The sequence below is a fragment of the Pteropus medius genome, unplaced genomic scaffold, assembly GCF_902729225.1.
Source record: "Pteropus medius unplaced genomic scaffold, Ma_sr-lr_union100, whole genome shotgun sequence".
Taxonomy (NCBI): domain Eukaryota; kingdom Metazoa; phylum Chordata; class Mammalia; order Chiroptera; family Pteropodidae; genus Pteropus; species Pteropus medius.
In genome coordinates this window covers 4370800-4383636 of record NW_024345600.1, presented here as the reverse complement: position 1 = coordinate 4383636, position 12837 = coordinate 4370800, and the positions used below count along the sequence as shown (strand labels likewise).

Genomic DNA, 12837 nt, shown 5'->3' with positions numbered 1-12837 from the left:
GACAGATCAACAGTAATAAATAAATAAATAAATGAATAAATAAATAAATAAATAAATAAAATGAAACAATCATTAAAAACCTCCCCAAAAGTAAAAGTCCAGGACAAGATAGCTTCATTAGTGAATTCTACCAAACATTCAAAGCTGACTCAATATCTGTTCTTCTCAAACTTTTCCAAAAATTTGAAGAAGAAGTAATACTTCCTAACTCATTTTATAAGGCCCACAGTACCATGATACCAAAACCTGGCAAGAATAACACATAAAAAAAGAACAAAACAGACCAATATCTCTGATGGATACAAATGCAATAATCCTAAACAAAATACAAGCAAACTGAATACAACAATGCATTAAAAAGATAATTTATCACAATCAAGTGGTGTTCATTCCAAGGGCACAAGGATGATTCAACATACACAAATCGATCAATGTGATATACCACATTAATAAAATAAAGGATAAAAATCATATGATCATATCAATAGATACAGAAAAAGCACTTGACAAGATACAACACCTATTTATGATTAAAACACTCAATAAAATGGATATAGAAGGAAAGTACCTCAACATAATAAAGCCCACATGTGACAAACCCTCAGCTAATAACACACTCAATGGTAAAAAATGAAAAGCTTTTCCTCTAAGATCAGGAACAAACAAGGATACCCACTCTCACCAATGTTATTCAGCATAGTAGTAGAAGTCTTAGTCAAAGCAATCAGGCAAGAGAAAGAAACAAAAGGCATCCAAATTGCGAATGAAGAAGTCAAATTGTCACTTTTTCAGATGATATGATTCTCTATATAGAAACCCCTAAAGGCATCACCAAAACTATTAGAAACAATAAACAAATATAATAAAGTTGCAGGGTACAAATCAATGTAAAAAAATTCATTGTGTTCCTATATGCAAAAGGTGAAACTTCAGAAACAAATGTAAAAACCAATTCCATTTTCAATTGCAACAAAAAGAATAAAATACCTAGGAATAAACTTAACAAAGAATATGAAGGACTTATACACTGAAAACTGTAAGACATAGTTAAAAGAAATTGAAGAAGACACAATGAAATAGAAAGATATTTTGTGCTCATGGATTGGAGGCAACTAACTAAATGGGAGAAGATATTTGCAAACAACACCTCCAATAAGGAGTTAATATACAAAATGTATAAAGAACTCATACAACTCAACAACAACAAAAAAACAAACAACCCGATTAAAAAACGGACTGAAGACTTGAACAGACACTTCTCCCAAGAAGACATACAAATGGATAGCCAATAGATATAAAAAAGATGCTCAGTTTCACTAGGGAAATGCAAATCAAAAGCATAATGAGATACCACCTCGCACCTGTTAGAATGGCTATTATCAACAAGACAAATAATAACAATTATTGGAGAGGTTGTGGGGAAAAAGGAACCTTCATACACTGCTGGTGGTAATGTAAATCAGTACAGCCACTATAGAAGACAATATAGAGGAACCTCAAAAACTTAAGAATGGAGTTACCACATGACCCAGCAATCCTTCTTCTGGGTATCTACTAGAAAAATTTGAAAGCATTTATTCATAAAGATATGTGTACCCCTGTGTTCATTACATTATTATTCACAGTGGCTAAGATAATTGAAGTGTCTTTTGATAGATGATTTGATAAAGAATGTGTGGTACATATATAGAATGGAATATTACTCAGCCATAAAAAATATGAAATATTGTCATTTGTGTCAAGATGGATGGATCTTGAGATTATCATGCTTAGCAAAATAAGTCAGAAAAAATTGAGAACTATATGATTTCACTTATACGTGTGATATAAAACTGAAAGCAACAAACAAACCTCATAGACACAGACAGGAGTATAGTGATTTCTAGAAGGAAAGTGGAGAGAGAGGAAGTAGATAAGGGTAAAGAGGGTTAAATATATGGTGACAGGAGATTTGGCTTTGAGTGATGAACACACAATGCAATATACATATGACATATTAAATTGTATACTTGAAACCTCTATAATTTTATTAGCCAATGTCACCCCAATACATATAAATAAATGAATAAATAAACAAATAAATATGCATCAGTTTTCTCAAGATGATAACATTAAAAGTTCCAACATAACACACTCCATTTTTTACTCAGATACTGATTTATCAAAATAAGACAGGTCAGCCTGTAATGTTTCCACAAGCTTATCTGCAGTTGATACCATGCTTAGGACATCATGACAATATGGAGTATTACTGAAATGACAGAAAACGGCTTTTTTAAAGCAAAAACTCCTAGTTGAAACTCAATGCCCTTGTAGATAATTTTAATAATAATCATCATAATCATAATGAGGATGGAAGAAAACTTTTGAGGTGATAGGTTTATGGCATAGATTATGGTAATGGTTTCACAGATGTATACTTATCTCCAAACTCATTAGTTGTATATAATTCTTTTTTTAGAGGCTTGAATTAGTATCTTCGAAGATCTACTGAAGGAAAGATTGAAAAAGACCACTTTTCCAGTGATCTTCCTCATGCATAACACAAAAGAGCTGATTGGCTAAGAGCTGAGTCTGTTTGGCTGCTAAGAACCTATTGCAAAAATGCTCAGGTCTCCCCCTGCCCCACCATCCCATCAAATGGGATAGCCCTTTCCTAATACCCAACCATGTACCATAGAATTCACTGTGATATCTGATGATATCTTCCTCAAGTCAAGCTGTTCTGATGGCATTAGTGTCTTGGACATTTCATGAACCATTGTGATAACAATTGGAAACATCTCTGGCAAATACTAACACCACGCATTCACACTCCAGTTTCATTGCTGTCTTCACTGCCTCCAATTTGGCACAGGTCCAATACACTAAGACAGTATTAAACCCTTCTCGTGTGCCATTTATAGTTCTCTTGGCTTCGCTACCTAGTATTTGCTTTGCTCCAGCTACTGTATTGTAAATTTTAAAACTTCGCATTTTCCTGCTGCCTCAACACCCCGACAAACAGGTTGTGAGCACTCCACCCGGGTGACCAGGTGCACCAATGTGATAAGGCTGACCCCTGCCACCAGTCCCCCTTTTTGCCCTCCCCTGATATGACCTAGTAACATTCAAACATACCAATGAAGTCCCCTTATGCCTTTTGCTTGTGTACTCCACCCTGACCCCCAATATAAGTCGTTTGTCTACGGGTCTTCATTCTCTCTCTTTGTTTCCCACTTGCTTGCATGAGCCTGCTTCTTTGGCATTTTCCCATTTGGCTCCCTTGTGGCATTAAGTGACTCTCTCTCTAGGGCTTGTGAGTATAATAAACTTTTTTTTCCTGTATCTCTTCCAAGTCCCCTCTTGTGGCTATACCTGACTAACCATCTCATGAAAGAATACAAGTAGCTACCATGATGAAATTAATTCATACAGCTATAACTCAGTTGTATATGAAACTTTTGACCCCACCTCCCTACTTCTCATGACACACCACAGAGATGAAGGATCCAGTGATTCATAGGTCTGGACCCATTACTGTCCATGGCCAAGCAAGCCCTTATGCTCCCTTGGGCACCTAATACTCTAGGATTCACTGTGTGACTGGTCTTCACCCAAGTATGCTCTAAAGGCTGTGATCCTGCATTCTCACAGTTATTCTGGGAATGAGCCTGAGGCTATTCCTTCTGCAGATCCCCTGCCAGACCAGACAGGCCTTACCTGAGCAGACTACTCTGGCATCCCAGTTATGACTAAAGTCATAACGATAGCTACGAAAAGAAGTATGTCTACAATCATCGATAGTCAATTCTGTCCCTTTACAATTTAGACGTGCAAGCCAAATGCGCCCAACTTCTGCTTCAAAATGAGCCTCTCTGGAAATAGCAACAGCATCTCCACATTCCAGCTGTCTGCACATCACAGTTGCATCCTCCAACTTGTAGGTGTAACCACTCAACATGCACCATTTTCCTTGGTACTTCACTTCCACTCTCCCCTCACAGCGGTGGCCTCCATTCGTCAGCCTCAGCTCCACAACTGCAAGAGAGACATAGAGAATACAGGACACAGGAAAGGTTTTAAGACACCACGCAGTGCTGTGCTGGTAAATATTAAAAAACTAGTTCTCTGAGGTAACAACAACAATATAAAAAAGCCCCGATGTATAACATTTGTTTATTTCTGTGGTGTAAGTGTTCCCACTGTGGCCAATATTAAGCTACCAATGTGGCATCACTAAACGTGGAGTTGGGAAGAGATGCACACAATTGTGTCTCACAAGCCAGTAGGACCCAGCTCCAGGCACACCATTGAAGACAGGCCTTGGGAGGACTCTGGATGCGTCCATCCCAGTAGATATACCTAAGGCTGGTAGAGGCCCAGCTTCGCCATCTCAGTTACAGATCGTGGCCCGCAAGGCCAGTGGAGGAATCTTCCCTCTCCTTCTTTGTCCCATAGGGAGCACTATCGTCTTTGGAAAAGAGAACAGTGTGGTAGTGGCCTGTAAAATGTCCTGGTTCTCCCTGCCTCCTGGTATTCACACCCTAATGTAATCTCCCCCACACTTGAATATGGGCTGACCCTAGTAGCATATGCATTTAACAAGTGGACTTTGGCCAAAGTGATAAGATGTCACTTAAGAGATTCGGTTTCAAGAAGACCCTGGTTTTTCTCTTGTTGACCTACCTTGCTCTTTCATTTACTTGCTCTGGTGAAGCCACCTGTCGTATTGTGAGCTGTGTGTGGCGAGACCCATGTGACAAGGAATTGAGGGAGGCTTCTAACCAACAGCCAACAAGGAACTGAGGCTCTCAGCTAAACTGACCACCACGGCCTAAATGCTGCCAATCAACAGGTAAGTAAGTATGGGTGGTATTCACCACCAGCTGAACCTTGACATGATTGCAGCCTTGTCAGAGATCATGAGTCAGAGAACTCAAATAAGCCACGCCCAGATTCCTGACCCACAAAAGCTATGAGATTCTAGATGTTTGCTGTTTTAAGCTACCAAGTTTGGCAGTAATTTGCTGCACAGCAATACATAACTAATTTAGAGTTTCCTTCCAGTCAGAAAACAGTAGGATGGAGATCTATATGAGTGGCTTAAAAGCTTCATCCAAGTAAGATTTCTTCCTGAGTGACCAATTCTACAACATTGGTCCTACCTGGAACTGAGACCCAAACCATCTCTCATCATATCTGTTTCTCGTTTAGTAGCCAGGTTCTTGCTTTTCTATCAGGAACAGAGAAGTGAGCTTTCTGAGGCCCTAGAATCATCTCCATCAGCTTTGAATCAGGGTCATCAAAATGATAATTTTTTTCTTATAATCTAATCAGGGATAGATTATGTCCCTGGGGTACCTTTGCAAGAAAGATACGCAAAGGTCACTGCTCAGGTCTATTCCTGACTCCATATGCTTCCGCTCTAGAAAATAAAAGTGAATCATCAAAGAAGGAACCATCTGGAAAGATGCTGAACTTGAAAAGAACCTTAGCATATTGGTCTGCTCAGGCAGGCAACCACAACAAAATACCATAGACTATGTGACTTAAACAACATAAATTTATTTATTTTCTTACAGTTCTAGAGGCAGAGGCTGGAAAGTCCAAAATCAAGGTGCTAGAGAAGAAATTTTTATTCTGAGACATCTTCTCTTGGCTTGTAGGCCACTGTCATCTAGCTGTGTGCTCACATGGCCTTTCCTCAGTACCTGTGCACAGGGAGGGAAGGAGAGAAAGATATCTCTCTCTTTTCCTCTCCTGATATGGCCACCAGTCCTACTGGATTAGGGCCTCAGCCTTACAACCTTATTGAACCTTAATTACCTCCTATAGACCCTATGTCCAACGACAGTCACATTGGGGGCTAGGACTTCAACATATGAATTTTGGAGGGGCACAATTCAGATCATAGCACTTGGGGAGGTCCATTCTAGGAAGGAAATAGAGATAAATGGGAAGGAGGTAAAGAATATAGTAGAAAAAAAGGAAACATCCTGTGATGCTTACTCTGAGTTTTTTAAAAGTCTGACATTGAAGTAAGAGTTAAAGATTGAAATGGGACCCCAGAAGTACACAAAAAGCTACTTTTAGTAATAATAAAATTATTTATTGAGAAACAAGTCCTGGGCTAAGTGCTATAAATATAGAAAATAATAAAACAATTTTCTTTCCTTCAGATAGCTTATATCTAGTTGGTGACACAGACAAACAAGCAGATGATTCCAGGAGAGTTTCTTAGTAATAGTAGGCTTGGTTATTAAGGCTATCTCTTCTGCTGAAAATAAATAAGTGGAATAAAATATACTAAAAATTATCTTAAAACTATTAAAGACCTGATAAGGCAGGAAGGAAAAATCAGAACAAATGTGAAGTGGAAATGGGAATACACTGAGAAACAGGAGCATGATGTGATTTCTTTCCTGCGGAGATCAGCCTATACAAGAAAATGTGTTTTTTATGACCTTTGATGGTGAAGATGCATAAATCAAATCCCAAACACACACCCAGATGAGACATCTAACAAGACATTCTCCACAATAGGCTAGGACATGCCCTTATACGAAATATGCATGCCCTTGCATAGGATTAGATTCAGAGTCTGAATCCCTGGATTGTCCAGATAATGTCAGTTTTTATACTTGTACTAAGGTGGACCACTACTAATAATACCATAAAATTATTTTTAAAAAGAAAAATAAAACCCTCCATAGAGAAAATTACCTTCATCTTAGACCTCAAATTAATTCTATGAATATTTTTTATAAAGTGACTAGTACATCGTCAACAATAAACAGACACAAAGGTCCATTAACTAGAATCAAGAGAAACTATTGAAGCAAACACAGAGACTTCTTCTGATAGTAGATACATCAGATACTAGTCTATATAACTACCACTCTATGAGGAACTAAAGACTCTATGAAGAGCTAAAAAAAAAAAAAAAAAAAGAGCATAGAAAATTTATTAAAACCCCAAAATAACTTCTGTGAATGAAAAATATATTTGTCGAAATTAAAATTTTTGCATCAGATTAAACAGGTAAAGAGAGAATTAGTTAAGCGAACAATAAGTCAGAAGAAATTATCTGGAATATTGTACAGAGAAACAAACAGATGAAAATAGAGAGGAGAAGATCAGACACATAAAACAGAGTAAGAAGATTTAAAATAAGTGAAATCTAAATGTGGGAAAGAGGAGAGGGAGACAGAGACAGAAAGACATGGAAGAGAGAGAATCGAGCAGAGGCAATATTTGAGAAATACGGGCTGAGAATTTTCCAGAACTGATGAAAGACACCAAATCTTAGAGTAAATAAGCCAAACAAAACTTAAGCAAGACATATAAAAGGAATTCATTTGCAGACACATAGACCAATGGAACAGAATTGAGAGCTGAGAAATAAAGCCATGCACATATGGTCAACTGATATTTGACAAGGAAGCCAAGAATACTCAGTAGGGAAAGGATAATCATTTCAATAAGTGCTGTTGAGAAAACTAGATATTTATATGCAAAAGGATGAAACTAGACCCCTATATTATACCACTAACAAAAATTAACTAAAAATGGACTAAAGACTTAAATATAAGACCTGAAACCATACAATTTCTAGAATAAAATATAAGAAAACAGCTCCTTGACATGTGTCTTGGCAATGATTTTTTGGATATGACACAAAGCACAAGCAACAAAATCTAAATAAACAATAGGACTGCATCAAACTAAAAAAACACTGTAGAAAAAAAGAAACAATCCACAAAATAAAAAGACAACCTATGAAATGAGAAAAACTATTTGCAAATTATGTATCTGACAAGGGGTTACTATACAAAATATATAAGGAACTCATATGATTCATTGGCAAAAAAAAAAAAATTTTTTAATGGGTAACGAAACTTGAATAGACATTTTTCCAAAAAAGATACACGAATGGCCAACAAGCATATGAAAAGGTGTTCAACATCACTAATCATCAGGGAAATGCAAATCAAATCCACAATGAGCTATCACCTCTCATCTATTAGGATGGCTATTATCAAAAAGACAAGATATAACAAGTGTTGAAGAGGATGTGGAGAAAAGGAAACCTTTGTACATTGTTAGTGAGATTACAAATTGGTACAGCCACTATGAAAACCATATAGAGGCTTCTCAAAAAATTAAAAATAGAGCTACCATATGATTTAGAAATTCCATTTTAGTTATATATCTGATTAAATGAAATCATGATCTCGAAAAAATATCTGCAACCCCATGTTTATTGCAGCATTATTCACAATAGCTAAGACATGGAAACAAAATAAGTATCTATCAACAGATGAAAGAATAAAGAAAATGTGATAGCTATAGATATAGATATGTAAATTTATAGATGCAAATAGGTATAGATATGCACATACATATTCATACACACAATGGAATATTATTCAGCCATAAAAATGAAAGAAATTCTGTCTTTTGGGACAACATGAATGGACCTTGAGGGCATTATGCTGAGTGAAATAAGACAGAGAAAGACAAATACTATATAATCTCACTTATATATGGAATTTTTAAAAAACTGAACTCAGAGACAGGGAGTAAATTGATGGTTGCCAGGGGCAGGGTGGGGGTGGGGAGAAGAGATGGATAAAGGTGTTCAAAGAGTACGAACTGCCAGTTAAAACAAAAACAAATTCTAGGAATATAATGTTAAGCATGGTGACTATAGTTAATAATACTGTATTTCAAAAATAAGTTGTCATCACAAAAACGAATGTATGTAATGTGACAGATGTGTTAACTAGCTTTATTAATCATTTCATAATATATAAGTATTTCAAATCATGTTGTACACTTTACATGTATACAATATTATATATCGATTATATCTCAATAAAGCAAAAAATAAGGAAAATATATATAGCAAAAAGCTTTTGAAGATGTAAAGAAAAATTGACAGAATAATAGTAATAAGAGTTTAGAACATATTTCTCAGCCTTAATAGTTGATATAAATGATTTAAGATAAATGATATTATAGAAAAAAAACATATACTAAACATGTATGTATACATGGGTCCACATAGTATATGACATTAGACATTATCAATAACATCACAAATTATAAACAATAAGGAACTTCATTTCAAGAATGCATGGACTCAGCTTAAATTTTACTTCTCTAGGGAAACCTCTGCTTTTCCCGCCTAGATTAAATAACCCTACTGATGTCTTCACTAATGGCACTTACCAGAGTTTATTATAAATTCTTGTTTTGATCTCCACCCTCACTAAACTATAAGCTGAATGGGACAGGCAATGCTTCATTCATCACCACTAGGGCCTCAGCACCTAGTGAAGGGCAAAGGGGGTAGACATAACACCCCCACCAGTCCATCTTTAATTTAGTAAACATTTATAGAATGGAAGTCTAAATAAATTCCAAAAAGCAGATACAGAAAATGCCATGCTGTAATTTATCATGTTTTTTAAGTGGCATTCAAATCAGTGAGGAAAAAAATGACATAATTCAGGAAATAATATTAGAAAAAATAAAATAAACTTAGATATCATCATATATCTTAAAATAACAGTTATTTAGTATTAAATATATTTATAAAATTATTAAAATAAAGATAATTTAAACTTGAAGTGAAGAAATTTAACAAAGCTCTGAAAGCAGAAATGAAAAAAAGGAAATTTTTATAGATTATCAATATTAGAAACTTCCATAAATATAAAAACAAAGGAAAAATAAAATAAAAACAATAAACTGAGGGAAATACTTCTAGCCTATAAGTGGAATAAGTCAATAGAGGCAGGGACTCTGGACCCCAGCTGCTTGGGTTCAAGTTTTGCCTCTACTACTTACACCTGTCTCACCTTGGGCAAATGATTTAACTTTGCTTTGCCTCAGTTTCCTGATCTATTTTTTTTTAAATAAAAAAGATATTGTCTACCTTGTAAAACTGTTGTGCACGCAAATAAGTTCATATAAATGAATGCAGTACAAGCATCTGGTAGCAGTAGTATAAATAGGATAGAGCGCCAATGTAAATCGTGACAAATTTGACAAACATCCCAAGATAAAAAAGACAAATGTCTTGAACAAGTAATTCACAAATGAAAGATTAAATTAGCTAATATACATCAGTGTTGCCTACAAAACTGGCTAAGATTTAATAACTTGATAAAAGGCCAGTATTGGTGAGGGTGTGTGGAAACTAACATTTTCATCCAACGTTAGTGCAAATAAAATCTTGTGCAAACATTTCTGGCGGACAAGTAATTTCTATGTATCAAAAGTATTAAAGGTACTCCCAGCCTATAAAACACAATTCCACTTTTAAAATGTTATTACGAGCAACAATCATGCAGAGTCTTTACATTTAAATACAAAGAAGTTAAGCAACTTCTTTCATAACAGAAAAAACGTTGAAAACAACAAAATGCCCAACATGGTGATTTAGTGAGTATGTTGCGGTCAGTCATATAATGAAATAATTGGAAGCAATTAAATTTTCCATATTATCCCTGTAATATTCTATATTTTCGTAATACTACAATGAAACATTTTTAGTGTGTAAAAGAAGAAGAAGAATATAGAAAGATGTCCAAAATATATTGTTAATTTTAAAAACAGATTTTAAAATAATATAAACTGAATTACCCAGTCTTCGAGAGTCTATGTTTTTCTATGTAAAGGCATAAATTGTGTTTGAAGGTATAATTTTTGCCAGCGCCCATCATGGATTTCACAGTGGAGACTCCTGTAATGTGTGCCCAGCTTGGAAATCATCAAATGCTCTGAAAGGCCAGGGCTACTGTTTTACAAGGAGCAAGTCCAATGTCATGTAAAGTAAAAGGATAAATTTTTAGTACAATAACACTGAACGGTATTGTTTCAGGGAAAATTAAAAGAATGCTAGCTTTGGTGAAATGTTGTTGCTTTTTAAAGTAACCACTGAGGAAATTTCCTACAGTTTTCCTAGTAAGAAGAGAGGAACTTGTATCAAAACATCCATTGTCTCTCCCTGTCATGGGACCAAAACCCACCTCTGCACTTCAGAGCAATCAAGAGAAGAAGCTTCACTAACATCTGACCAACACTGAAGGAGAAGAAACTTAGAGGGATGGGGTTTCCCAAGGATTGTTATGGGACTGAGACACTGAGCTCTAAAAGGAAGACAATGAGCACTGAGAGAAGACAGAGTAAATGCGGTCTCAGCCTGGCCAGTACCCAAATCTGAAAGCTGCCTCTTCCAGACTCAAGGCTAGATTTTCCACAGCCCTATCCCTGATGCCTCCAGTCCTTTGGCTCAGTGGAAACCAGCTCGCCAGAAGGGACAGAAGAATGCGCAAAAGAGAAAATGCACCCTACAGAATTCAACAGATCCTAAGGAGTGGAGAGGACCAGTCCAGGACTTCAACAGATCAGGAAACAACTCACGAGAACTGGGGCAGGAACTCAGGAAACTTTTCATAACTGAGGTTGTGTATCGGTTAATCTCTATAAATAAGAAGTCCCCACTCATAGCTGCAGGTTCCCCTACTCTACAGCAGACACCTGACAGAAACAGGTGAGGTCAGGAGGCAAAGCCTTTCACAGAGCCCAGCATTGGGCAAACACTACAGTCAAACCAAGAAGAGGCCATGGGATTGAAGCAGAGGAGCCAGAAAGAAGCAGGCAGGAGCAAGATTACCTATGATCCGGTTATGTACAGCTGATATGACGCCCCAGCAGTGTGGGGCACTGTGTGTTCCACAGGCCAACTGACTCAGTCACTTCTTGGCAGCCCCATTCTTCTCACACAGACAACTTTCCCATGCGCCTGCATCCCTCGCGTCCACTAAACACACGTAGCCTAAAGGAGCACGAATACATAAAACATCGAAATGCTCCTGGGGCAGTCCTCTACCAAGCAGGCAGATGGAGTGTGCTAAGAAGAGCCCAGAGACCCAGCTGAGGTCAATTGCTGGTCCTTCCTACACACTGGGAGCCACTGGAACAAAACAGATTCTCCCTAAAAACCTGGAGACATAGGAGAGGACTGAAATGGACCCGCCTCAGTCTGCAATCAAATATTCTTTGCAAAATTTGCTATGACCAGTTGATAGCTCAAAGGAGAAGAGCCAATATTTATAATCATCATGGTTCCTTTTTGGTCAAAATCGTGATCTACATTGAGGCTTTGGCTTCATAACTCCAGGACGTTTCGTTTTACTAAAGTGTCCCCTCACTATTGATCTCAGAAAAGAGAGGCAGCTCCTACCTTGAGCATCCACCACAGTGCTGAGGAAGAGAAAATAGAGTCCCTGAAGAAAGAGATGTCCATTCAAAGCCATCCTGACTCCTATGTCATCAAGGTCGCAGTCCCAGCTGCAAAATAACCCTGTGAAGAGGCTTCAGGATACCAGCTAAGGTCTTTAGTAATGGGAGGGGAATATACAGACACATCCCCTGACATCTCTCCACTGAGAACCAATAGAGACAGCTTTTACCATTTCAGATGCTATCGGGGATGTCATTTGCCACTTTCTGAAGCTCCAACACCAATTAGATTCTGAATCTTCATATCTCCTTATATGAGCAATGCAGCCCTTTGACGTCATGTTTCCTTAAGTCTCTGAGAACCAGGCCCCCATGATTGGGGCTGGGGTAGAAAAGTTGCATCAAAAAGCATAAGTGACTCTCTCTCAACAGTCCTGGCTAATCACTGCAAAGTGTGAGATCTTTCAGGGTCAGGGTACTCCAATCAATTGCCCTTTGGCCCATGGGAGGATGTCTTTGGAGTAATTAAGTGTTATTCTTCCTGTGACCGAGCTCATGGCTGAAGCAGAGAACCACAAGAAGGTTTGAAAGACGAGAGTA

General features: G+C 37.2%; 1 protein-coding gene across 1 annotated transcript in view; it reads right to left on the bottom strand.

Annotated features, from left to right (window-relative positions):
- Positions 1–12430, bottom strand: part of LOC120611686 (antigen WC1.1-like) — a 28396-nt gene extending 15966 nt beyond the window's left edge. The window contains exons 1-2 of the mRNA XM_039874246.1: positions 12239–12430; positions 3703–4020 (exon numbers count right to left, since the gene is read on the bottom strand). Of these exons, the coding sequence (XP_039730180.1) occupies positions 3703–4020; positions 12239–12311 (391 nt within the window). The 5' untranslated portion in view covers positions 12312–12430. The remainder of the gene's footprint in view (positions 1–3702; positions 4021–12238) is intronic.
- Between the last annotated feature and the right edge of the window lie 407 nt (positions 12431–12837).